Below are 26,176 nucleotides of genomic sequence, written 5' to 3' on the forward strand. Positions count from 1 at the left end.
TTTGAAGTACACTGGAAAATGTGAAACCACTACTGCGACCACCGTTACACCCGAATCTACAACAGTAACAGTAACTCCCACCACTACAGAAACAACAACATGCTCCTGTACAGCCAATGGAAAAATACTATCACCCGGTAAGTATATCAGTTATTAAAAATCTGACACAATCATTTGCCACAAGAGAAAACTGTCAATCATGTCTATTATCCAGCACGATTGTATGCAATAATTGACACAGTTTGTTGATGTGAAGTTCCAGTCCTCTCCTTCACATTCTGGGCCACAAAGTGGATGTTCTTGTGAATAGTTAGGCATCTGTTCCCAAGAATTATTTGTATTGAAATTTGTCGTCTGTCCATTTCGAATTGTGATTTGAAATCTCCATAACTTTTCATCCGAGAGAATCAGCCCTTGGAGAAATGGAGATCTTCATGCTCTGCACATCTGAAACAATGATTCCAGATTTCACATCCACATTCACACGCCAATGGTTAAAGATACTAAATGTTTCCACACAGGTTGCTGTGCTCTACTTGTTGCCCTGTGTCCCACTGGATTTCGAAAATCAACATTGTGTCAATGGAGAGTCTCCGAGCTAGGTCCAAACAGTAATGCTCGTACTACCCTTCGGCATTTCCAGCTAAAGTATCGTTTGTTCGGAAAGTCCGTACAAATTGGGCAACGTTCTAATGCTCAGCACTTTTGACTGTTTCATTTAGTCAATCAGTTATCAGTGTTTTGTGCTGCACTGAATATGTCCAAATGATTGTTCATTCAGGCAGAGACAGAATATTGGTTGTACGGTTGGCACAAGTTTCACTATGTCCCCAAATTTCTCTGTTTTGCTCACTTTTGTGTTTTGCTCAAACAGACTCTCTCCACAGCCCCCAAATAGATCTTTACAAACCCATTTAACGTGTATCAACCTTGTTCAGTCCACATTAGTAAACCAAACACAAACAATCGCAGAATCATTTAACATTCTCGAATGAAGAGAGTTAGACCTGCAATCCGTGTTCATGAAATATTTAGCTTCTAATATTGGCAGTTATATTTTTCACGTCCGTGACTATAACCTTGAGGTGGAATCTTCTGTCATTCTAAACATTCAGCGTTGGTCTTAGCACTTTAATGTCAAAATATGAGGCTGTCTCGGCTATATATTTATATTTGTTGCTTTACGTAATATCAGAGTGATGAATGGAAGGAGATGCCTGAAATCTTTTCCTGACTTTTGTCTTCCAGGGCAGGCTATAGTAAGTTCTGCAGGTAAATCCGGCCTCTGTAATTTCACTCTATGTACTAAGAGTTGTGAAATTTTGAAGTACACGGGAAAATGTGAAACCACCACAGTGCCCACCACTACACTGGAAACTACAACAACAGTAACAGTAACTCCCACCACTACAGAAACAACAACATGCTCCTGTACAGCTAATGGACAAATATTATCACCTGGTAAGTGTATCAGTTATTAAGAATCTGACACATTCACTCGTCACACAAGAAGCTTGAAAATCATGTCAATTATCTTTCACGATTGTCTGCCATAATTGACACAGCTTATTGACGTGAAGTTCCAGTTCTCTCCCTCATGCTCTTGTTCACAAGGTTGATGTTCTTGTGAATCATTAGTTATCTGTTCCCAGAATGTTTCGTAATGAAAGTTGTCGCTGTACATTTCGATAAGTGATTTGTCGTCTCCATTAGTTTGAAAATGAGAGAAGCAGCCCTTGGCGAAAAGTACTTCTTCATGCTCTGCACATCTGAAACAATGATTCCAGATTTCACATTCACATTCACACACCAATGCTTAAAGACACTGAATGCTTCCACACGAGCTGCTCACCTTCACTTCCATATTGCTTTGACATTTCTCCCTTTCAAGTCAGATCTTGAAATGTATAGGATTGTTGTTCTTGTCGTTTTGAATGTGAGTCCAGAGTTTAGTGGTACAACTTCAGGGGTGCCTCATACCATCAGCAGAGAGATTTGAAGATTGACTGCTAATGAAATGTTTGGGGGCACATACAAAAGGAATACTGCATGTTCAAGATCTCAGTACCATCTGGACAAGAGGATAAATGTTTTTTTTATCACATTTGACCTTTGTTGTGTCTATATACGTAAACCAAAGACAAACACCAATGCGCCGATTTACCAACATTATACAAATATCAGTGTTCTGAATGCAACATGAGCTGATGAAAAATAGAGTTCCTAATTTTGGAAATTATATTTGGAATAGCCCAAGCGAATACTTTGATGTGTAATCTTCTTTCATTGGAACCATAGATCCTTGTTCTTAGCTGTTAATGGCCAATCATGGGACGCTGTCCCCTATATATTTACATGTTGAATAATATAAAATCTGAGTGAAGAATTGCCATGAGATGTTTGAAACATTTTGTTGAACTTTGACTTCCAGGGCAGGCTACAGTGAGTTCCGCAGGTAAATCCGGCCTCTGTAATTTCACTCTATGTACTAAGAGTTGTGAACTTTTGAAGTACACTGGAAAATGTGAAACCACTACTGCGACCACCGTTACACCCGAATCTACAACAGTAACAGTAACTCCCACCACTACAGAAACAACAACATGCTCCTGTACAGCCAATGGAAAAATACTATCACCCGGTAAGTATATCAGTTATTAAAAATCTGACACAATCATTTGCCACAAGAGAAAACTGTCAATCATGTCTATTATCCAGCACGATTGTATGCAATAATTGACACAGTTTGTTGATGTGAAGTTCCAGTCCTCTCCTTCACATTCTGGGCCACAAAGTGGATGTTCTTGTGAATAGTTAGGCATCTGTTCCCAAGAATTATTTGTATTGAAATTTGTCGTCTGTCCATTTCGAATTGTGATTTGAAATCTCCATTACTTTTCATCCGAGAGAATCAGCCCTTGGAGAAATGGAGATCTTCATGCTCTGCACATCTGAAACAATGATTCCAGATTTCACATCCACATTCACACGCCAATGGTTAAAGATACTAAATGTTTCCACACAGGTTGCTGTGCTCTACTTGTTGCCCTGTGTCCCACTGTATTTCGAAAATCAACATTGTGTCAATGGAGAGTCTCCGAGCTAGGTCCAAACAGTAATGCTCGTACTACCCTTCGGCATTTCCAGCTAAAGTATCGTTTGTTCGGAAAGTCCGTACAAGTTGGGCAACGTTCTAATGCTCAGCACTTTTGACTGTTTCATTTAGTCAATCAGTTATCAGTGTTTTGTGCTGCACTGAATATGTCCAAATGATTGTTCATTCAGGCAGAGACAGAATATTGGTTGTACGGTTGGCACAAGTTTCACTATGTCCCCAAATTTCTCTGTTTTGCTCACTTTTGTGTTTTGCTCAAACAGACTCTCTCTACAGCCCCCAAATAGATCTTTACAAACCCATTTAACGTGTATCAACCTTGTTCAGTCCACATTAGTAAACCAAACACAAACAATCGCAGAATCATTTAACATTCTCGAATGAAGAGAGTTAGACCTGCAATCCGTGTTCATGAAATATTTAGCTTCTAATATTGGCAGTTATATTTTTCACGTCCATGACTATAACCTTGAGGTGGAATCTTCTGTCATTCTAAACATTCAGCGTTGGTCTTAGCACTTTAATGTCAAAATATGAGGCTCTGTCGGCTATATATTTATATTTGTTGCTTTACGTAATATCAGAGTGATGAATGGAAGGAGATGCCTGAAATCTTTTCCTGACTTTTGTCTTCCAGGGCAGGCTATAGTAAGTTCTGCAGGTAAATCCGGCCTCTGTAATTTCACTCTATGTACTAAGAGTTGTGAAATTTTGAAGTACACGGGAAAATGTGAAACCACCACAGTGCCCACCACTACACTGGAAACTACAACAACAGTAACAGTAACTCCCACCACTACAGAAACAACAACATGCTCCTGTACAGCTAATGGACAAATATTATCACCTGGTAAGTGTATCAGTTATTAAAAATCTGACACATTCACTCGTCACACAAGAAGCTTGAAAATCATGTCAATTATCTTTCACGATTGTCTGCAATAATTGACACAGCTTATTGACGTGAAGTTCCAGTTCTCTCCCTCATACTCTTGTTCACAAGGTTGATGTTCTTGTGAATCATTAGTTATCTGTTCCCAGAATGTTTCGTAATGAAAGTTGTCGCTGTACATTTCGATAAGTGATTTGTCGTCTCCATAAGTTTGAAAATGAGAGAAGCAGCCCTTGGCGAAAAGTACTTCTTCATGCCCTGCACATCTGAAACAATGATTCCAGATTTCACATTCACATTCACACACCAATGCTTAAAGACACTGAATGCTTCCACACGAGCTGCTCACCTTCACTTCCATATTGCTTTGACATTTCTCCCTTTCAAGTCAGATCTTGAAATGTATAGTATTGTTGTTCTTGTCGTTTTGAATGTGAGTCCAGAGTTTAGTGGTACAACTTCAGGGGTGCCTCATACCATCAGCGGAGAGATTTGAAGATTGACTACTAATGAAGTGTTTGGGGGCACAAACAAAAGGAATACTGCATGTTATAGATCTCTGTACCATCTGGACAAGAGGATAAATGTTTTTTTTATCACATTTGACCTTTGTTGTGTCTATATACGTAAACCAAAGACAAACACCAATGCGCCGATTTACCAACATTATACAAATATCAGTGTTCTGAATGCAACATGAGCTGATGAAAAATAGAGTTCCAAATTTTGGAAATTATATTTGGAATAGCCCAAGCGAATACTTTGATGTGTAATCTTCTTTCATTAGAAACATAGAGCCTTGTTCTTAGCTGTTAAAGGCCAATCATGGGACGCTGTCCCCTATATATTTACATGTTGAATAATATAAAATCGGAGTGAAGAATTGCCATGAGATGTTTGAAACATTTTGTTGAACTTTGACTTCCAGGGCAGGCTACAGTGAGTTCTGCAGGTAAATCCGGCCTCTGTAATTTCACTCTATGTACTAAGAGTTGTGAACTTTTGAAGTACACTGGAAAATGTGAAACCACTACTGCGCCCACCACTACACCCGAATCTACAACAGTAACAGTAACTCCCACCACTACAGAAACAACAACATGCTCCTGTACAGCCAATGGAAAAATATTATCACCCGGTAAGTGTATCAGTTATTAAATATCTGACACAATCATTTGCATTAAGAGAAAAATGTCAATCATGTCTATTTTCTTTCACGATTGTATGCAATAATTGACACAGTTTGTTGGTTTGAAGTTCCAGACCACTCCTTCACATTCTTTGACACAAAGTGGATGTTCTTGTGAATAATTAGGCATCTTTTCCCAGGATTATTTGTATTGAAATTTGTCGTCTGTCCATCTCGAATATAGATCTGCAATCTCCATATGTTTTCAACCAAGAGAATCAGCCCTTGGAGAAATGGACATCTTCATGCTCTGCACTTCTGAAACAATGATTCCTGATTTCACATTCTCATTCACACACCAATGGTTAAAGATACTAAATGTTTCCACCAGGTTGCTGTGCTCTACTTGTTGCCCTGTGTCCCACTGTATTTCGAAAATCAACATTGTGTCAATGGAGAGTCTCCGAGCTAGGTCCAAGCAGTAATGCTCATACTCTCCTTCGGCATTTCCTGCTAAAGTATCGCCTGTTCTGAAAGTCCGTACAAACTGGGCAACTTTCTAATGCTCAGCACTTTTGACTGTTTCATTTAGTCAATCAGTTATCAGTGTTTTGTGCTGCACTGAATATGTCCAAATGATTGTTCATTCAGGCAGAGACAGAATATTGGTTGTACGGTTGACGCAAGTTTCACTATGTCCCCAAATTTCTCTGTTTTGCTCGCTTTTGTGTTTTGCTCAAACAGACTCTCTCTACAGCCCCCAATTAGCTCTTTACAAACCCATTTAACGTGTATCAACCTTGTTCAGTCCACATTAGTAAACCAAACACAAACAATCGCAGAATCATTTAACATTCTCGAATGAAGAGAGTTAGACCTGCAATCCGTGTTCATGAAATATTTAGCTTCTAATATTGGCAGTTATATTTTGCACGTCCATGACTATAACCTTGAGGTGGAATCTTCTGTCATTCTAAACATTCAGCGTTGGTCTTAGCACTTAAAAGTCAAAATATGAGGCTCTGTCGGCTATATATTTATATTTGTTGCTTTACGTAATATCAGAGTGATGAATGGAAGGAGATGCCTGAAACCAGTTCCTGACTTTTGTCTTCCAGGGCAGGCTATAGTAAGTTCTGCAGGTAAATCCGGCCTCTGTAATTTCACTCTATGTACTAAGAGTTGTGAAATTTTGAAGTACACGGGAAAATGTGAAACCACCACAGTGCCCACCACTACACTCGAAACTACAACAACAGTAACAGTAACTCCCACCACTACAGAAACAACAACATGCTCCTGTACAGCCAATGGAAAAATACTATCACCCGGTAAGTATATCAGTTATTAAAAATCTGACACAATCATTTGCCACAAGAGAAAACTGTCAATCATGTCTATTATCCAGCACGATTGTATGCAATAATTGACACAGTTTGTTGATGTGAAGTTCCAGTCCTCTCCTTCACATTCTGGGACACAAAGTGGATGTTCTTGTGAATAATTAGGCATCTGTTCCCAAGAATTATTTGTATTGAAATTTGTTGTCTGTCCATTTCGAATTGTGATTTGAAATCTCCATAACTTTTCATCCGAGAGAATCAGCCCTTGGAGAAATGGAGATCTTCATGCTCTGCACATCTGAAACAATGATTCCAGATTTCACATCCACATTTACACGCCAATGGTTAAAGATGCTAAATGTTTCCACACAGGTTGCTGTTGCTCTACTTGTTGCCCTCTGTCCCACTGTATTTCGAAAATCAACATTGTGTCAATGGAGAGTCTCCGAGCTAGGTCCAAACAGTAATGCTCGTACTACCCTTCGGCATTTCCAGCTAAAGTATCGTTTGTTCGGAAAGTCCGTACAAATTGGGCAACTTTCTAATGCTCAGCACTTTTGACTGTTTCATTTAGTCAATCAGTTATCAGTGTTTTGTGCTGCACTGAATATGTCCAAATGATTGTTCATTCAGGCAGAGACATAATATTGGTTGTACGGTTGGCACAAGTTTCACTATGTCCCCAAATTTCTCTGTTTTGCTCACTTTTGTGTTTTGCTCAAACAGACTCTCTCTACAGCCCCCAATTAGCTCTTTACAAACCCATTTAACGTGTATCAACCTTGTTCAGTCCACATTAGTAAACCAAACACAAACAATCGCAGAATCATTTAACATTCTCGAATGAAGAGAGTTAGACCTGCAATCCGTGTTCATGAAATATTTAACTTCTAATATTGGCAGTTATATTTTTCACGTCCATGACTATAACCTTGAGGTGGAATCTTCTGTCATTCTAAACATTCAGTGTTGGTCTTAGCACTTAAATGTCAAAACATGAGGCTCTGTCGGCTATATATTTATATTTGTTGCTTTACGTAATATCAGAGTGATGAATGGAAGGAGATGCCTGAAATCTTTTCCTGACTTTTGTCTTCCAGGGCAGGCTATAGTAAGTTCTGCAGGTAAATCCGGCCTCTGTAATTTCACTCTATGTACTAAGAGTTGTGAAATTTTGAAGTACACGGGAAAATGTGAAACCACCACAGTGCCCACCACTACACTCGAAACTACAACAACAGTAACAGTAACTCCCACCACTACAGAAACAACAACATGCTCCTGTACAGCTAATGGACAAATATTATCACCTGGTAAGTGTATCAGTTATTAAAAATCTGACACATTCACTCATCACACAAGAAGTTTGAAAATCATGTCAATTATCTTTCACGATTGTCTGCAATAATTGACACAGCTTATTGACGTGAAGTTCCAGTTCTCTCCCTCATACTCTTGTTCACAAGGTTGATGTTCTTGTGAATCATTAGTTATCTGTTCCCAGAATGTTTCGTAATGAAAGTTGTCGCTGTACATTTCGATAAGTGATTTGTCGTCTCCATTAGTTTGAAAATGAGAGAAGCAGCCCTTGGCGAAAAGTACTTCTTCATGCTCTGCACATCTGAAACAATGATTCCAGATTTCACATTCACATTCACACACCAATGCTTAAAGACACTGAATGCTTCCACACGAGCTGCTCACCTTCACTTCCATATTGCTTTGACATTTCTCCCTTTCAAGTCAGATCTTGAAATGTATAGGATTGTTGTTCTTGTCGTTTTGAATGTGAGTCCAGAGTTTAGTGGTACAACTTCAGGGGTGCCTCATACCATCAGCGGAGAGATTTGAAGATTGACTGCTAATGAAATGTTTGTCGGCACAAACAAAAGGAATACTGCATGTTCTAGATCTCAGTACCATCTGGACAAGAGGATAAATGTTTTTTTTATCACATTTGACCTTTGTTCTGTCTATATACGTAAACCAAAGACAAACACCAATGCGCCGATTTACCAACATTATACAAATATCAGTGTTCTGAATGCAACATGAGCTGATGAAAAATAGAGTTCCAAATTTTGGATATTATTTTTGGAATAGCCCAAGCGAATACTTTGATGTGTAATCTTCTTTCATTGGAACCATAGAGCCTTGTTCTTAGCTGTTAATGGCCAATCATGGGACACTGTCCGCTATATATTTACATGTTGAATAATATGATATCTGAGTGAAGAATTGCCATGAGATGTTTGAAACATTTTGTTGAACTTTGACTTCCAGGGCAGGCTACAGTGAGTTCTGCAGGTAAATCCGGCCTCTGTAATTTCACTCTATGTACTAAGAGTTGTGAACTTTTGAAGTCCACGGGAAAATGTGGAACCACCACTGCGCCCACCACTACACCCGAATCTACAACTGTAACAGTAACTCCCACCACTACAGAAACAACAACATGCTCCTGTACAGCCAATGGAAAAATATTATCACCGGGTAAGTGTATCAGTTATTAAATATCTGACATAATCATTTGCAATAAGAGAAAACTGTCAATCATGTCTATATTCTTTCACGATTGTATGCAATAATTGACACAGTTTGTTGGTTTGAAGTTCCAGACCACTCCTTCACATTCTTTGACACAAAGTGGATGTTCTTGTGAATAATTAGGCATCTTTTCCCAGGATTATTTGTATTGAAATTTGTCGTCTGTCCATCTCGAATATAGATCTGCAATCTCCGTATGTTTTCAAGCAAGAGAATCAGTCCTTGGAGAAATGGACATCTTCATGCTCTGCACTTCTGAAACAATGATTCCAGATTTCACATTCACATTCACACACCAATGGTTAAACATACTAATGTTTCCACCAGGTTGCTGTGCTCTACTTGTTGCCCTGTGTCCCACTGGATTTCGTAAATCAACATTGTGTCAATGGAGAGTCTCCGAGCTAGGTCCAAGCAGTAATGCTCATACTCTCCTTCGGCATTTCCTGCTAAGTATCGCCTGTTCTAAAAGTCCGTACAAACTGGGCAACTTTCTAATGCTCAGCACTTTTGACTGTTTCATTTAGTCAATCAGTTATCAGTGTTTTGTGCTGCACTGAATATGTCCAAATGATTGTTCATTCAGGCAGAGACATAATATTGGTTGTACGGTTGGCACAAGTTTCACTCTGTCCCCAAATTTCTCTGTTTTGCTCACTTTTGTGTTTTGCTCAAACAGACTCTCTCTACAGCCCCCAATTAGCTCTTTACAAACCCATTTAACGTGTATCAACCTTGTTCAGTCCACATTAGTAAACCAAACACAAACAATCGCAGAATCATTTAACATTCTCGAATGAAGAGAGTTAGACCTACAATCCGTGTTCATGAAATATTTAGCTTCTAATATTGGCAGTTATATTTTTCACGTCCATGACTATAACCTTGAGGTGGAATCTTCTGTCATTCTAAACATTCAGCGTTGGTCTTAGCAGGTTAATGTCAAAATATGAGGCTGTCTCGGCTATATATTTATATTTGTTGCTTTACGTAATATCAGAGTGATGAATGGAAGGAGATGCCTGAAATCTTTTCCTGACTTTTGTCTTCCAGGGCAGGCTATAGTAAGTTCTGCAGGTAAATCCGGCCTCTGTAATTTCACTCTATGTACTAAGAGTTGTGAAATTTTGAAGTACACGGGAAAATGTGAAACCACCACAGTGCCCACCACTACACTGGAAACTACAACAACAGTAACAGTAACTCCCACCACTACAGAAACAACAACATGCTCCTGTACAGCTAATGGACAAATATTATCACCTGGTAAGTGTATCAGTTATTAAAAATCTGACACATTCACTCGTCACACAAGAAGCTTGAAAATCATGTCAATTATCTTTCACGATTGTCTGCCATAATTGACACAGCTTATTGACGTGAAGTTCCAGTTCTCTCCCTCATGCTCTTGTTCACAAGGTTGATGTTCTTGTGAATCATTAGTTATCTGTTCCCAGAATGTTTCGTAATGAAAGTTGTCGCTGTACATTTCGATAAGTGATTTGTCGTCTCCATTAGTTTGAAAATGAGAGAAGCAGCCCTTGGCGAAAAGTACTTCTTCATGCTCTGCACATCTGAAACAATGATTCCAGATTTCACATTCACATTCACACACCAATGCTTAAAGACACTGAATGCTTCCACACGAGCTGCTCACCTTCACTTCCATATTGCTTTGACATTTCTCCCTTTCAAGTCAGATCTTGAAATGTATAGGATTGTTGTTCTTGTCGTTTTGAATGTGAGTCCAGAGTTTAGTGGTACAACTTCAGGGGTGCCTCATACCATCAGCAGAGAGATTTGAAGATTGACTGATAATGAAATGTTTGGGGGCACATACAAAAGGAATACTGCATGTTCAAGATCTCAGTACCATCTGGACAAGAGGATAAATGTTTTTTTTATCACATTTGACCTTTGTTGTGTCTATATACGTAAACCAAAGACAAACACCAATGCGCCGATTTACCAACATTATACAAATATCAGTGTTCTGAATGCAACATGAGCTGATGAAAAATAGAGTTCCTAATTTTGGAAATTATATTTGGAATAGCCCAAGCGAATACTTTGATGTGTAATCTTCTTTCATTGGAACCATAGATCCTTGTTCTTAGCTGTTAATGGCCAATCATGGGACGCTGTCCCCTATATATTTACATGTTGAATAATATAAAATCTGAGTGAAGAATTGCCATGAGATGTTTGAAACATTTTGTTGAACTTTGACTTCCAGGGCAGGCTACAGTGAGTTCCGCAGGTAAATCCGGCCTCTGTAATTTCACTCTATGTACTAAGAGTTGTGAACTTTTGAAGTACACGGGAAAATGTGAAACCACTACTGCGACCACCGTTACACCCGAATCTACAACAGTAACAGTAACTCCCACCACTACAGAAACAACAACATGCTCCTGTACAGCCAATGGAAAAATACTATCACCCGGTAAGTATATCAGTTATTAAAAATCTGACACAATCATTTGCCACAAGAGAAAACTGTCAATCATGTCTATTATCCAGCACGATTGTATGCAATAATTGACACAGTTTGTTGATGTGAAGTTCCAGTCCTCTCCTTCACATTCTGGGCCACAAAGTGGATGTTCTTGTGAATAGTTAGGCATCTGTTCCCAAGAATTATTTGTATTGAAATTTGTCGTCTGTCCATTTCGAATTGTGATTTGAAATCTCCATTACTTTTCATCCGAGAGAATCAGCCCTTGGAGAAATGGAGATCTTCATGCTCTGCACATCTGAAACAATGATTCCAGATTTCACATCCACATTGACACGCCAATGGTTAAAGATACTAAATGTTTCCACACAGGTTGCTGTGCTCTACTTGTTGCCCTGTGTCCCACTGTATTTCGTAAATCAACATTGTGTCAATGGAGAGTCTCCGAGCTAGGTCCAAGCACTAATGCTCATACTCTCCTTCGGCATTTCCTGCTAAGTATCGCCTGTTCTAAAAGTCCGTACAAACTGGGCAACTTTCTAATGCTCAGCACTTTTGACTGTTTCATTTAGTCAATCAGTTATCAGTGTTTTGTGCTGCACTGAATATGTCCAAATGATTGTTCATTCAGGCAGAGACATAATATTGGTTGTACGGTTGGCACAAGTTTCACTCTGTCCCCAAATTTCTCTGTTTTGCTCACTTTTGTGTTTTGCTCAAACAGACTCTCTCTACAGCCCCCAATTAGCTCTTTACAAACCCATTTAACGTGTATCAACCTTGTTCAGTCCACATTAGTAAACCAAACACAAACAATCGCAGAATCATTTAACATTCTCGAATGAAGAGAGTTAGACCTGCAATCCGTGTTCATGAAATATTTAGCTTCTAATATTGGCAGTTATATTTTTCACGTCCATGACTATAACCTTGAGGTGGAATCTTCTGTCATTCTAAACATTCAGCGTTGGTCTTAGCACTTTAATGTCAAAATATGAGGCTGTCTCGGCTATATATTTATATTTGTTGCTTTACGTAATATCAGAGTGATGAATGGAAGGAGATGCCTGAAATCTTTTCCTGACTTTTGTCTTCCAGGGCAGGCTATAGTAAGTTCTGCAGGTAAATCCGGCCTCTGTAATTTCACTCTATGTACTAAGAGTTGTGAAATTTTGAAGTACACGGGAAAATGTGAAACCACCACAGTGCCCACCACTACACTGGAAACTACAACAACAGTAACAGTAACTCCCACCACTACAGAAACAACAACATGCTCCTGTACAGCTAATGGACAAATATTATCACCTGGTAAGTGTATCAGTTATTAAAAATCTGACACATTCACTCGTCACACAAGAAGCTTGAAAATCATGTCAATTATCTTTCACGATTGTCTGCCATAATTGACACAGCTTATTGACGTGAAGTTCCAGTTCTCTCCCTCATGCTCTTGTTCACAAGGTTGATGTTCTTGTGAATCATTAGTTATCTGTTCCCAGAATGTTTCGTAATGAAAGTTGTCGCTGTACATTTCGATAAGTGATTTGTCGTCTCCATTAATTTGAAAATGAGAGAAGCAGCCCTTGGCGAAAAGTACTTCTTCATGCTCTGCACATCTGAAACAATGATTCCAGATTTCACATTCACATTCACACACCAATGCTTAAAGACACTGAATGCTTCCACACGAGCTGCTCACCTTCACTTCCATATTGCTTTGACATTTCTCCCTTTCAAGTCAGATCTTGAAATGTATAGGATTGTTGTTCTTGTCGTTTTGAATGTGAGTCCAGAGTTTAGTGGTACAACTTCAGGGGTGCCTCATACCATCAGCGGAGAGATTTGAAGATTGACTGCTAATGAAATGTTTGGGGGCACATACAAAAGGAATACTGCATGTTCAAGATCTCAGTACCATCTGGACAAGAGGATAAATGTTTTTTTTATCACATTTGACCTTTGTTGTGTCTATATACGTAAACCAAAGACAAACACCAATGCGCCGATTTACCAACATTATACAAATATCAGTGTTCTGAATGCAACATGAGCTGATGAAAAATAGAGTTCCTAATTTTGGAAATTATATTTGGAATAGCCCAAGCGAATACTTTGATGTGTAATCTTCTTTCATTGGAACCATAGATCCTTGTTCTTAGCTGTTAATGGCCAATCATGGGACGCCGTCCCCTATATATTTACATGTTGAATAATATAAAATCTGAGTGAAGAATTGCCATGAGATGTTTGAAACATTTTGTTGAACTTTGACTTCCAGGGCAGGCTACAGTGAGTTCCGCAGGTAAATCCGGCCTCTGTAATTTCACTCTATGTACTAAGAGTTGTGAACTTTTGAAGTACACTGGAAAATGTGAAACCACTACTGCGACCACCGTTACACCCGAATCTACAACAGTAACAGTAACTCCCACCACTACAGAAACAACAACATGCTCCTGTACAGCCAATGGAAAAATACTATCACCCGGTAAGTATATCAGTTATTAAAAATCTGACACAATCATTTGCCACAAGAGAAAACTGTCAATCATGTCTATTATCCAGCACGATTGTATGCAATAATTGACACAGTTTGTTGATGTGAAGTTCCAGTCCTCTCCTTCACATTCTGGGCCACAAAGTGGATGTTCTTGTGAATAGTTAGGCATCTGTTCCCAAGAATTATTTGTATTGAAATTTGTCGTCTGTCCATTTCGAATTGTGATTTGAAATCTCCATTACTTTTCATCCGAGAGAATCAGCCCTTGGAGAAATGGAGATCTTCATGCTCTGCACATCTGAAACAATGATTCCAGATTTCACATCCACATTCACACGCCAATGGTTAAAGATACTAAATGTTTCCACACAGGTTGCTGTGCTCTACTTGTTGCCCTGTGTCCCACTGTATTTCGAAAATCAACATTGTGTCAATGGAGAGTCTCCGAGCTAGGTCCAAACAGTAATGCTCGTACTACCCTTCGGCATTTCCAGCTAAAGTATCGTTTGTTCGGAAAGTCCGTACAAGTTGGGCAACGTTCTAATGCTCAGCACTTTTGACTGTTTCATTTAGTCAATCAGTTATCAGTGTTTTGTGCTGCACTGAATATGTCCAAATGATTGTTCATTCAGGCAGAGACAGAATATTGGTTGTACGGTTGGCACAAGTTTCACTATGTCCCCAAATTTCTATGTTTTGCTCACTTTTGTGTTTTGCTCAAACAGACTCTCTCTACAGCCCCCAAATAGATCTTTACAAACCCATTTAACGTGTATCAACCTTGTTCAGTCCACATTAGTAAACCAAACACAAACAATCGCAGAATCATTTAACATTCTCGAATGAAGAGAGTCAGACCTGCAATCCGTGTTCATGAAATATTTAGCTTCTAATATTGGCAGTTATATTTTTCACGTCCATGACTATAACCTTGAGGTGGAATCTTCTGTCATTCTAAACATTCAGCGTTGGTCTTAGCACTTTAATGTCAAAATATGAGGCTCTGTCGGCTATATATTTATATTTGTTGCTTTACGTAATATCAGAGTGATGAATGGAAGGAGATGCCTGAAATCTTTTCCTGACTTTTGTCTTCCAGGGCAGGCTATAGTAAGTTCTGCAGGTAAATCCGGCCTCTGTAATTTCACTCTATGTACTAAGAGTTGTGAAATTTTGAAGTACACGGGAAAATGTGAAACCACCACAGTGCCCACCACTACACTGGAAACTACAACAACAGTAACAGTAACTCCCACCACTACAGAAACAACAACATGCTCCTGTACAGCTAATGGACAAATATTATCACCTGGTAAGTGTATCAGTTATTAAAAATCTGACACATTCACTCGTCACACAAGAAGCTTGAAAATCATGTCAATTATCTTTCACGATTGTCTGCAATAATTGACACAGCTTATTGACGTGAAGTTCCAGTTCTCTCCCTCATACTCTTGTTCACAAGGTTGATGTTCTTGTGAATCATTAGTTATCTGTTCCCAGAATGTTTCGTAATGAAAGTTGTCGCTGTACATTTCGATAAGTGATTTGTCGTCTCCATAAGTTTGAAAATGAGAGAAGCAGCCCTTGGCGAAAAGTACTTCTTCATGCCCTGCACATCTGAAACAATGATTCCAGATTTCACATTCACATTCACACACCAATGCTTAAAGACACTGAATGCTTCCACACGAGCTGCTCACCTTCACTTCCATATTGCTTTGACATTTCTCCCTTTCAAGTCAGATCTTGAAATGTATAGTATTGTTGTTCTTGTCGTTTTGAATGTGAGTCCAGAGTTTAGTGGTACAACTTCAGGGGTGCCTCATACCATCAGCGGAGAGATTTGAAGATTGACTACTAATGAAGTGTTTGGGGGCACAAACAAAAGGAATACTGCATGTTATAGATCTCTGTACCATCTGGACAAGAGGATAAATGTTTTTTTTATCACATTTGACCTTTGTTGTGTCTATATACGTAAACCAAAGACAAACACCAATGCGCCGATTTACCAACATTATACAAATATCAGTGTTCTGAATGCAACATGAGCTGATGAAAAATAGAGTTCCAAATTTTGGAAATTATATTTGGAATAGCCCAAGCGAATACTTTGATGTGTAATCTTCTTTCATTAGAAACATAGAGCCTTGTTCTTAGCTGTTAAAGGCCAATCATGGGACGCTGTCCCCTATATATTTACATGTTGAATAATATAAAATCGGAGTGAAGAATTGCCATGAGATGTTTGAAACATTTTGTTGAACTTTGACTTCCAGGGCAGGCTACAGTGAGTTCCGCAGGTAAATCCGGCCTCTGTAATTTCACTCTATGTACTAAGAGTTGTGAACTTTTGAAGTACACTGGAAAATGTGAAACCACTACTGCGCCCACCACTACACCCGAATCTACAACAGTAACAGTAACTCCCACCACTACAGAAACAACAACATGCTCCTGTACAGCCAATGGAAAAATATTATCACCCGGTAAGTGTATCAGTTATTAAATATCTGACACAATCATTTGCATTAAGAGAAAAATGTCAATCATGTCTATTTTCTTTCACGATTGTATGCAATAATTGACACAGTTTGTTGGTTTGAAGTTCCAGACCACTCCTTCACATTCTTTGACACAAAGTGGATGTTCTTGTGAATAATTAGGCATCTTTTCCCAGGATTACTTGTATTGAAATTTGTCGTCTGTCCATCTCGAATATAGATCTGCAATCTCCATATGTTTTCAACCAAGAGAATCAGCCCTTGGAGAAATGGACATCTTCATGCTCTGCACTTCTGAAACAATGATTCCTGATTTCACATTCTCATTCACACACCAATGGTTAAAGATACTAAATGTTTCCACCAGGTTGCTGTGCTCTACTTGTTGCCCTGTGTCCCACTGTATTTCGAAAATCAACATTGTGTCAATGGAGAGTCTCCGAGCTAGGTCCAAGCAGTAATGCTCATACTCTCCTTCGGCATTTCCTGCTAAAGTATCGCCTGTTCTGAAAGTCCGTACAAACTGGGCAACTTTCTAATGCTCAGCACTTTTGACTGTTTCATTTAGTCAATCAGTTATCAGTGTTTTGTGCTGCACTGAATATGTCCAAATGATTGTTCATTCAGGCAGAGACAGAATATTGGTTGTACGGTTGACGCAAGTTTCACTATGTCCCCAAATTTCTCTGTTTTGCTCGCTTTTGTGTTTTGCTCAAACAGACTCTCTCTACAGCCCCCAATTAGCTCTTTACAAACCCATTTAACGTGTATCAACCTTGTTCAGTCCACATTAGTAAACCAAACACAAACAATCGCAGAATCATTTAACATTCTCGAATGAAGAGAGTTAGACCTGCAATCCGTGTTCATGAAATATTTAGCTTCTAATATTGGCAGTTATATTTTGCACGTCCATGACTATAACCTTGAGGTGGAATCTTCTGTCATTCTAAACATTCAGCGTTGGTCTTAGCACTTAAAAGTCAAAATATGAGGCTCTGTCGGCTATATATTTATATTTGTTGCTTTACGTAATATCAGAGTGATGAATGGAAGGAGATGCCTGAAACCAGTTCCTGACTTTTGTCTTCCAGGGCAGGCTATAGTAAGTTCTGCAGGTAAATCCGGCCTCTGTAATTTCACTCTATGTACTAAGAGTTGTGAAATTTTGAAGTACACGGGAAAATGTGAAACCACCACAGTGCCCACCACTACACTCGAAACTACAACAACAGTAACAGTAACTCCCACCACTACAGAAACAACAACATGCTCCTGTACAGCCAATGGAAAAATACTATCACCCGGTAAGTATATCAGTTATTAAAAATCTGACACAATCATTTGCCACAAGAGAAAACTGTCAATCATGTCTATTATCCAGCACGATTGTATGCAATAATTGACACAGTTTGTTGATGTGAAGTTCCAGTCCTCTCCTTCACATTCTGGGACACAAAGTGGATGTTCTTGTGAATAATTAGGCATCTGTTCCCAAGAATTATTTGTATTGAAATTTGTTGTCTGTCCATTTCGAATTGTGATTTGAAATCTCCATAACTTTTCATCCGAGAGAATCAGCCCTTGGAGAAATGGAGATCTTCATGCTCTGCACATCTGAAACAATGATTCCAGATTTCACATCCACATTTACACGCCAATGGTTAAAGATGCTAAATGTTTCCACACAGGTTGCTGTTGCTCTACTTGTTGCCCTCTGTCCCACTGTATTTCGAAAATCAACATTGTGTCAATGGAGAGTCTCCGAGCTAGGTCCAAACAGTAATGCTCGTACTACCCTTCGGCATTTCCAGCTAAAGTATCGTTTGTTCGGAAAGTCCGTACAAATTGGGCAACTTTCTAATGCTCAGCACTTTTGACTGTTTCATTTAGTCAATCAGTTATCAGTGTTTTGTGCTGCACTGAATATGTCCAAATGATTGTTCATTCAGGCAGAGACATAATATTGGTTGTACGGTTGGCACAAGTTTCACTATGTCCCCAAATTTCTCTGTTTTGCTCACTTTTGTGTTTTGCTCAAACAGACTCTCTCTACAGCCCCCAATTAGCTCTTTACAAACCCATTTAACGTGTATCAACCTTGTTCAGTCCACATTAGTAAACCAAACACAAACAATCGCAGAATCATTTAACATTCTCGAATGAAGAGAGTTAGACCTGCAATCCGTGTTCATGAAATATTTAACTTCTAATATTGGCAGTTATATTTTTCACGTCCATGACTATAACCTTGAGGTGGAATCTTCTGTCATTCTAAACATTCAGTGTTGGTCTTAGCACTTAAATGTCAAAACATGAGGCTCTGTCGGCTATATATTTATATTTGTTGCTTTACGTAATATCAGAGTGATGAATGGAAGGAGATGCCTGAAATCTTTTCCTGACTTTTGTCTTCCAGGGCAGGCTATAGTAAGTTCTGCAGGTAAATCCGGCCTCTGTAATTTCACTCTATGTACTAAGAGTTGTGAAATTTTGAAGTACACGGGAAAATGTGAAACCACCACAGTGCCCACCACTACACTCGAAACTACAACAACAGTAACAGTAACTCCCACCACTACAGAAACAACAACATGCTCCTGTACAGCTAATGGACAAATATTATCACCTGGTAAGTGTATCAGTTATTAAAAATCTGACACATTCACTCATCACACAAGAAGTTTGAAAATCATGTCAATTATCTTTCACGATTGTCTGCAATAATTGACACAGCTTATTGACGTGAAGTTCCAGTTCTCTCCCTCATACTCTTGTTCACAAGGTTGATGTTCTTGTGAATCATTAGTTATCTGTTCCCAGAATGTTTCGTAATGAAAGTTGTCGCTGTACATTTCGATAAGTGATTTGTCGTCTCCATTAGTTTGAAAATGAGAGAAGCAGCCCTTGGCGAAAAGTACTTCTTCATGCTCTGCACATCTGAAACAATGATTCCAGATTTCACATTCACATTCACACACCAATGCTTAAAGACACTGAATGCTTCCACACGAGCTGCTCACCTTCACTTCCATATTGCTTTGACATTTCTCCCTTTCAAGTCAGATCTTGAAATGTATAGGATTGTTGTTCTTGTCGTTTTGAATGTGAGTCCCGAGTTTAGTGGTACAACTTCAGGGGTGCCTCATACCATCAGCGGAGAGATTTGAAGATTGACTGCTAATGAAATGTTTGTCGGCACAAACAAAAGGAATACTGCATGTTCTAGATCTCAGTACTATCTGGACAAGAGGATAAATGTTTTTTTTATCACATTTGACCTTTGTTCTGTCTATATACGTAAACCAAAGACAAACACCAATGCGCCGATTTACCAACATTATACAAATATCAGTGTTCTGAATGCAACATGAGCTGATGAAAAATAGAGTTCCAAATTTTGGATATTATTTTTGGAATAGCCCAAGCGAATACTTTGATGTGTAATCTTCTTTCATTGGAACCATAGAGCCTTGTTCTTAGCTGTTAATGGCCAATCATGGGACACTGTCCGCTATATATTTACATGTTGAATAATATGATATCTGAGTGAAGAATTGCCATGAGATGTTTGAAACATTTTGTTGAACTTTGACTTCCAGGGCAGGCTACAGTGAGTTCTGCAGGTAAATCCGGCCTCTGTAATTTCACTCTATGTACTAAGAGTTGTGAACTTTTGAAGTCCACGGGAAAATGTGGAACCACCACTGCGCCCACCACTACACCCGAATCTACAACTGTAACAGTAACTCCCACCACTACAGAAACAACAACATGCTCCTGTACAGCCAATGGAAAAATATTATCACCGGGTAAGTGTATCAGTTATTAAATATCTGACATAATCATTTGCAATAAGAGAAAACTGTCAATCATGTCTATATTCTTTCACGATTGTATGCAATAATTGACACAGTTTGTTGGTTTGAAGTTCCAGACCACTCCTTCACATTCTTTGACACAAAGTGGATGTTCTTGTGAATAATTAGGCATCTTTTCCCAGGATTATTTGTATTGAAATTTGTCGTCTGTCCATCTCGAATATAGATCTGCAATCTCCGTATGTTTTCAAGCAAGAGAATCAGTCCTTGGAGAAATGGACATCTTCATGCTCTGCACTTCTGAAACAATGATTCCAGATTTCACATTCACATTCACACACCAATGGTTAAAGATACTAATGTTTCCACCAGGTTGCTGTGCTCTACTTGTTGCCCTGTGTCCCACTGGATTTCGTAAATCAACATTGTGTCAATGGAGAGTCTCCGAGCTAGGTCCAAGCAGTAATGCTCATACTCTCCTTCGGCATTTCCTGCTAAGTATCGCCTGTTCTAAAAGTCCATACAAACTGGGCAACTTTCTAATGCTCAGCACTTTTGACTGTTTCATTTAGTCAATCAGTTATCAGTGTTTTGTGCTGCACTGAATATGTCCAAATGATTGTTCATTCAGGCAGAGACATAATATTGGTTGTACGGTTGGCACAAGTTTCACTCTGTCCCCAAATTTCTCTGTTTTGCTCACTTTTGTGTTTTGCTCAAACAGACTCTCTCTACAGCCCCCAATTAGCTCTTTACAAACCCATTTAACGTGTATCAACCTTGTTCAGTCCACATTAGTAAACCAAACACAAACAATCGCAGAATCATTTAACATTCTCGAATGAAGAGAGTTAGACCTGCAATCCGTGTTCATGAAATATTTAGCTTCTAATATTGGCAGTTATATTTTTCACGTCCATGACTATAACCTTGAGGTGGAATCTTCTGTCATTCTAAACATTCAGTGTTGGTCTTAGCAGTTAAATGTCAAAATATGAGGCTCTGTCGGCTATATATTTATATTTGTTGCTTTACGTAATATCAGAGTGATGAATGGAAGGAGATGCCTGAAATCTTTTCCTGACTTTTGTCTTCCAGGGCAGGCTATAGTAAGTTCTGCAGGTAAATCCGGCCTCTGTAATTTCACTCTATGTACTAAGAGTTGTGAAATTTTGAAGTACACGGGAAAATGTGAAACCACCACAGTGCCCACCACTACACTCGAAACTGCAACAACAGTAACAGTAACTCCCACCACTACAGAAACAACAACATGCTCCTGTACAGCTAATGGACAAATATTATCACCTGGTAAGTGTATCAGTTATAAAAAATCTGACACATTCACTCATCACACAAGAAGCTTGAAAATCATGTCAATTATCTTTCACGATTGTCTGCAATAATTGACACAGCTTATTGAAGTGAAGTTCCAGTTCTCTCCCTCATACTCTTGTTCACAAGGTTGATGTTCTTGTGAATCATTAGTTATCTGTTCCCAGAATGTTTCGTAATGAAAGTTGTCGCTGTCCATTTCGAAAAGTGATTTGTCGTCTCCATAAGTTTGAAAATGAGAGAAGCAGCCCTTGGCGAAAAGTTATTCTTCATGCTCTGCACATCTGAAACAATGATTCCAGATTTCACATTCACATTCACACACCAATGCTTAAAGACACTGAAAGCTTCCACACGAGCTGCTCACCTTCACTTCCATATTACTTTGACATTTCTCCCTTTCAAGTCAGATCTTGAAATGTATAGTATTGTTGTTCTTGTCGTTTTGAATGTGAGTCCACAGTTTAGTGGTGCAACTTCAGGGGTGCCTCATACCATCAGCGGAGAGATTTGAAGATTGACTGCTAATGAAATGTTTGGGGGCACAAACAAAAGGAATACTGCATGTTCAAGATCTCAGTACCATCTGGACAAGAGGATAAATGTTTTTTTTATCACATTTGACCTTTGTTATGTCTATATACGTAAACCAAAGACAAACACCAATGCGCCGATTTACCAACATTATACAAATATCAGTGTTCTGAATGCAACATGAGCTGATGAAAAATAGAGTTCCTAATTTTGGAAATTATATTTGGAATAGCCCAAGCGAATACTTTGATGTGTAATCTTCTTTCATTGGAACCATAGAGCCTTGTTCTTAGCTGTTAATGGTCAATCATGAGACGCTGTCCGCTATATATTTACATGTTGAATAATATGATATCTGAGTGAAGAATTGCCATGAGATGTTTGAACATTTTGTTGAACTTTGACTTCCAGGGCAGGCTACAATCAGTTCCGCAGGTAAATCCGGCCTCTGTAATTTCACTCTATGTACTAAGAGTTGTGAACTTTTGAAGTACACGGGAAAATGTGAAACCACCACTGCGCCCAGCACTACACTCGAATCTACAACTGTAACAGTAACTCCCACCACTACAGAAACAACAACATGCTCCTGTACAGCCAATGGAAAAATACTATCACCCGGTAAGTATATCAGTTATTAAAAATCTGACACAATCATTTGCCACAAGAGATAACTGTCAATCATGTCTATTATCCAGCACGATTGTATGCAATAATTGACACAGTTTGTTGATGTGAAGTTCCAGTCCTCTCCTTCACATTCTTGGACACAAAGTGGATGTTCTTGTGAATAATTAGGCATCTGTTCCCAAGAATTATTTGTATTGAAATTTGTTGTCTGTCCATTTCGAATTGTGATTTGAAATCTCCATAACTTTTCATCCGAGGGAATCAGCCCTTGGAGAAATGGAGATCTTCATGCTCTGCACATCTGAAACAATGATTCCAGATTTCACATCCACATTCACACGCCAATGGTTAAAGATACTAAATGTTTCCACACAGGTTGCTGTGCTCTACTTGTTGCCCTGTGTCCCACTGGATTTCGAAAATCAACATTGTGTCAATGGAGAGTCTCCGAGCTAGGTCCAAACAGTAATGCTCGTACTACCCTTCGGCATTTCCAGCTAAAGTATCGTTTGTTCGGAAAGTCCGTACAAATTGGGCAACTTTCTAATGCTCAGCACTTTTGACTGTTTCATTTAGTCAATCAGTTATCAGTGTTTTGTGCTGCACTGAATATGTCCAAATGATTGTTCATTCAGGCAGAGACAGAATATTGGTTGTACGGTTGGCACAAGTTTCACTATGTCCCCAAATTTCTCTGTTTTGCTCACTTTTGTGTTTTGCTCAAACAGACTCTCTCTACAGCCCCCAATTAGCTCTTTACAAACCCATTTAACGTGTATCAACCTTGTTCAGTCCACATTAGTAAACCAAACACAAACAATCGCAGAATCATTTAACATTCTCGAATGAAGAGAGTTAGACCTGCAATCCGTGTTCATGAAATATTTAGCTTCTAATATTGGCAGTTATATTTTTCACGTCCGTGACTATAACCTTGAGGTGGAATCTTCTGTCATTCTAAACATTCAGTGTTGGTCTTAGCAGTTAAATGTCAAAATATGAGGCTCTGTCGGCTATATATTTATATTTGTTGCTTTACGTAATATCAGAGTGATGAATGGAAGGAGATGCCTGAAATCTTTTCCTGACTTTTGTCTTCCAGGGCAGGCTATAGTAAGTTCTGCAGGTAAATCCGGCCTCTGTAATTTCACTCTATGTACTAAGAGTTGTGAAATTTTGAAGTACACGGGAAAATGTGAAACCACCACAGTGCCCACCACTACACTCGAAACTACAACAACAGTAACAGTAACTCCCACCACTACGGAAACAACAACATGCTCCTGTACAGCTAATGGACAAATATTATCACCTGGTAAGTGTATCAGTTATAAAAAATCTGACACATTCACTCATCACACAAGAAGCTTGAAAATCATGTCAATTATCTTTCACGATTGTCTGCAATAATTGAGACAGCTTATTGACTTGAAGTTCCAGTTCTCTCCCTCATACTCTTGTTCACAAGGTTGATGTTCTTGTGAATCATTAGTTATCTGTTCCCAGAATGTTTCGTAATGAAAGTTGTCGCTGTCCATTTCGATAAGTGATTTGTCATCTCCATTAGTTTGAAAATGAGAGAAGTAGCCCTTGGCGAAAAGTACTTCTTCATGCTCTGCACATCTGAAACAATGATTCCAGATTTCACATTCACATTCACACACCAATGCTTAAAGACACTGAATGCTTCCACACGAGCTGCTCACCTTCACTTCCATATTGCTTTGACATTTCTCCCTTTCAAGTCAGATCTTGAAATGTATAGTATTGTTGTTCTTGTCGTTTTGAATGTGAGTCCAGAGTTTAGTGGTACAACTTCAGGGGTGCCTCATACCATCAGCGGAGAGATTTGAAGATTGACTGCTAATGAAATGTTTGGTGGCACAACCAAAAGGAATACTGCATGTTCTAGATCTCAGTACGATCTGGACAAGAGGATAAATGTTTTTTTTATCACATTTGACCTTTGTTCTGTCTATATACGTAAACCAAAGACAAACACCAATGCGCCGATTTACCAACATTATACAAATATCAGTGTTCTGAATGCAACATGAGCTGATGAAAAATAGAGTTCCAAATTTTGGAAATTATATTTGGAATAGCCCAAGCGAATACTTTGATGTGTAATCTTCTTTCATTGGAACCATAGAGCCTTGTTCTTAGCTGTTAATGGCCAATCATGGGACGCTGTCCCCTATATATTTACATGTTGAATAATATAAAATCTGAGTGAAGAATTGCCATGAGATGTTTGAAACATTTTGTTGAACTTTGACTTCCAGGGCAGGCTACAGTGAGTTCCGCAGGTAAATCCGGCCTCTGTAATTTCACTCTATGTACTAAGAGTTGTGAACTTTTGAAGTACACGGGAAAATGTGAAACCACTACTGCGCCCACCACTACACCCGAAACTACAACAGTAACAGTAACTCCCACCACTACAGAAACAACAACATGCTCCTGTACAGACAATGGACAAATATTGTCACCAGGTAAGTGTATCAGTTATTAAAAATCTGACACATTCACTCGTCACACAAGAAGCCTGAAAATCATGTCAATTATCTTTCACGATTTTCTGCAATAATTGACACAGCTTATTGACGTGAAGTTTCAGTTCTCTCCCTCACACTCTTGTTCACAAGGTTGATGTTCTTGTGAATCATTAGTTATCTGTTCCCAGAATGTTTCGTAATGAAAGTTGTCGCTGTCCATTTCGAAAAGTGATTTGTCGTCTCCATAAGTTTGAAAATGAGAGAAGCAGCCCTTTGAGAAAAGTACTTCTTCATGCTCTGCACATCTGAAACAATGATTCCAGATTTCACATTCACATTCACACACCAATGCTTAAAGACACTGAATGCTTCCACACGAGCTGCTCACCTTCACTTCCATATTGCATTGACATTTCTCCCTTTCAAGTCAGATCTTGAAATGTATAGTATTGTTGTTCTTGTCGTTTTGAATGTGAGTCCAGAGTTTAGTGGTACAACTTCAGGGGTGCCTCATAGCATCAGCGGAGAGATTTGAAGATTGACTTCTAATGAAATGTTTGGGGGCACAACCAAAAGGAATACTGCATGTTCTAGATCTCAGTACCGTACGGACAAGAGGATAAATGTTTTCTAATCACATTTGACCTTTGTTCTGTCTATATACGTAAACCAAAGACAAACACCAATGTGCCGATTTACCAACATTATACAAATATCAGAGTTCTGAATGCAACATGAGCTGATGAAAAATAGAGTTCCTAATTTTGGAAATTATATTTCGAATAGCCCAAGTGAATACTTTGATGTGTAATCTTCTTTCATTGGAACCATAGAGCCTTGTTCATAGCTGTTAATGGTCAATCA

General features: G+C 38.9%; 1 protein-coding gene across 1 annotated transcript in view; it reads left to right on the forward strand.

The window, feature by feature from the left end:
• LOC144685061 (mucin-5B-like) overlaps positions 1 to 26,176 on the forward strand; it is a 287,277-nt gene that overhangs the window by 204,036 nt on the left and 57,065 nt on the right. Inside the window, exon 37 of the mRNA XM_078549595.1 lies at positions 16,270 to 16,479. Coding sequence (XP_078405721.1) covers positions 16,270 to 16,479 — 210 coding nt within the window. The remainder of the gene's footprint in view (positions 1 to 16,269; positions 16,480 to 26,176) is intronic.

The sequence above is a fragment of the Cetorhinus maximus genome, chromosome 9, assembly GCF_964194155.1.
Source record: "Cetorhinus maximus chromosome 9, sCetMax3.hap1.1, whole genome shotgun sequence".
Lineage (NCBI taxonomy): Eukaryota > Metazoa > Chordata > Chondrichthyes > Lamniformes > Cetorhinidae > Cetorhinus > Cetorhinus maximus.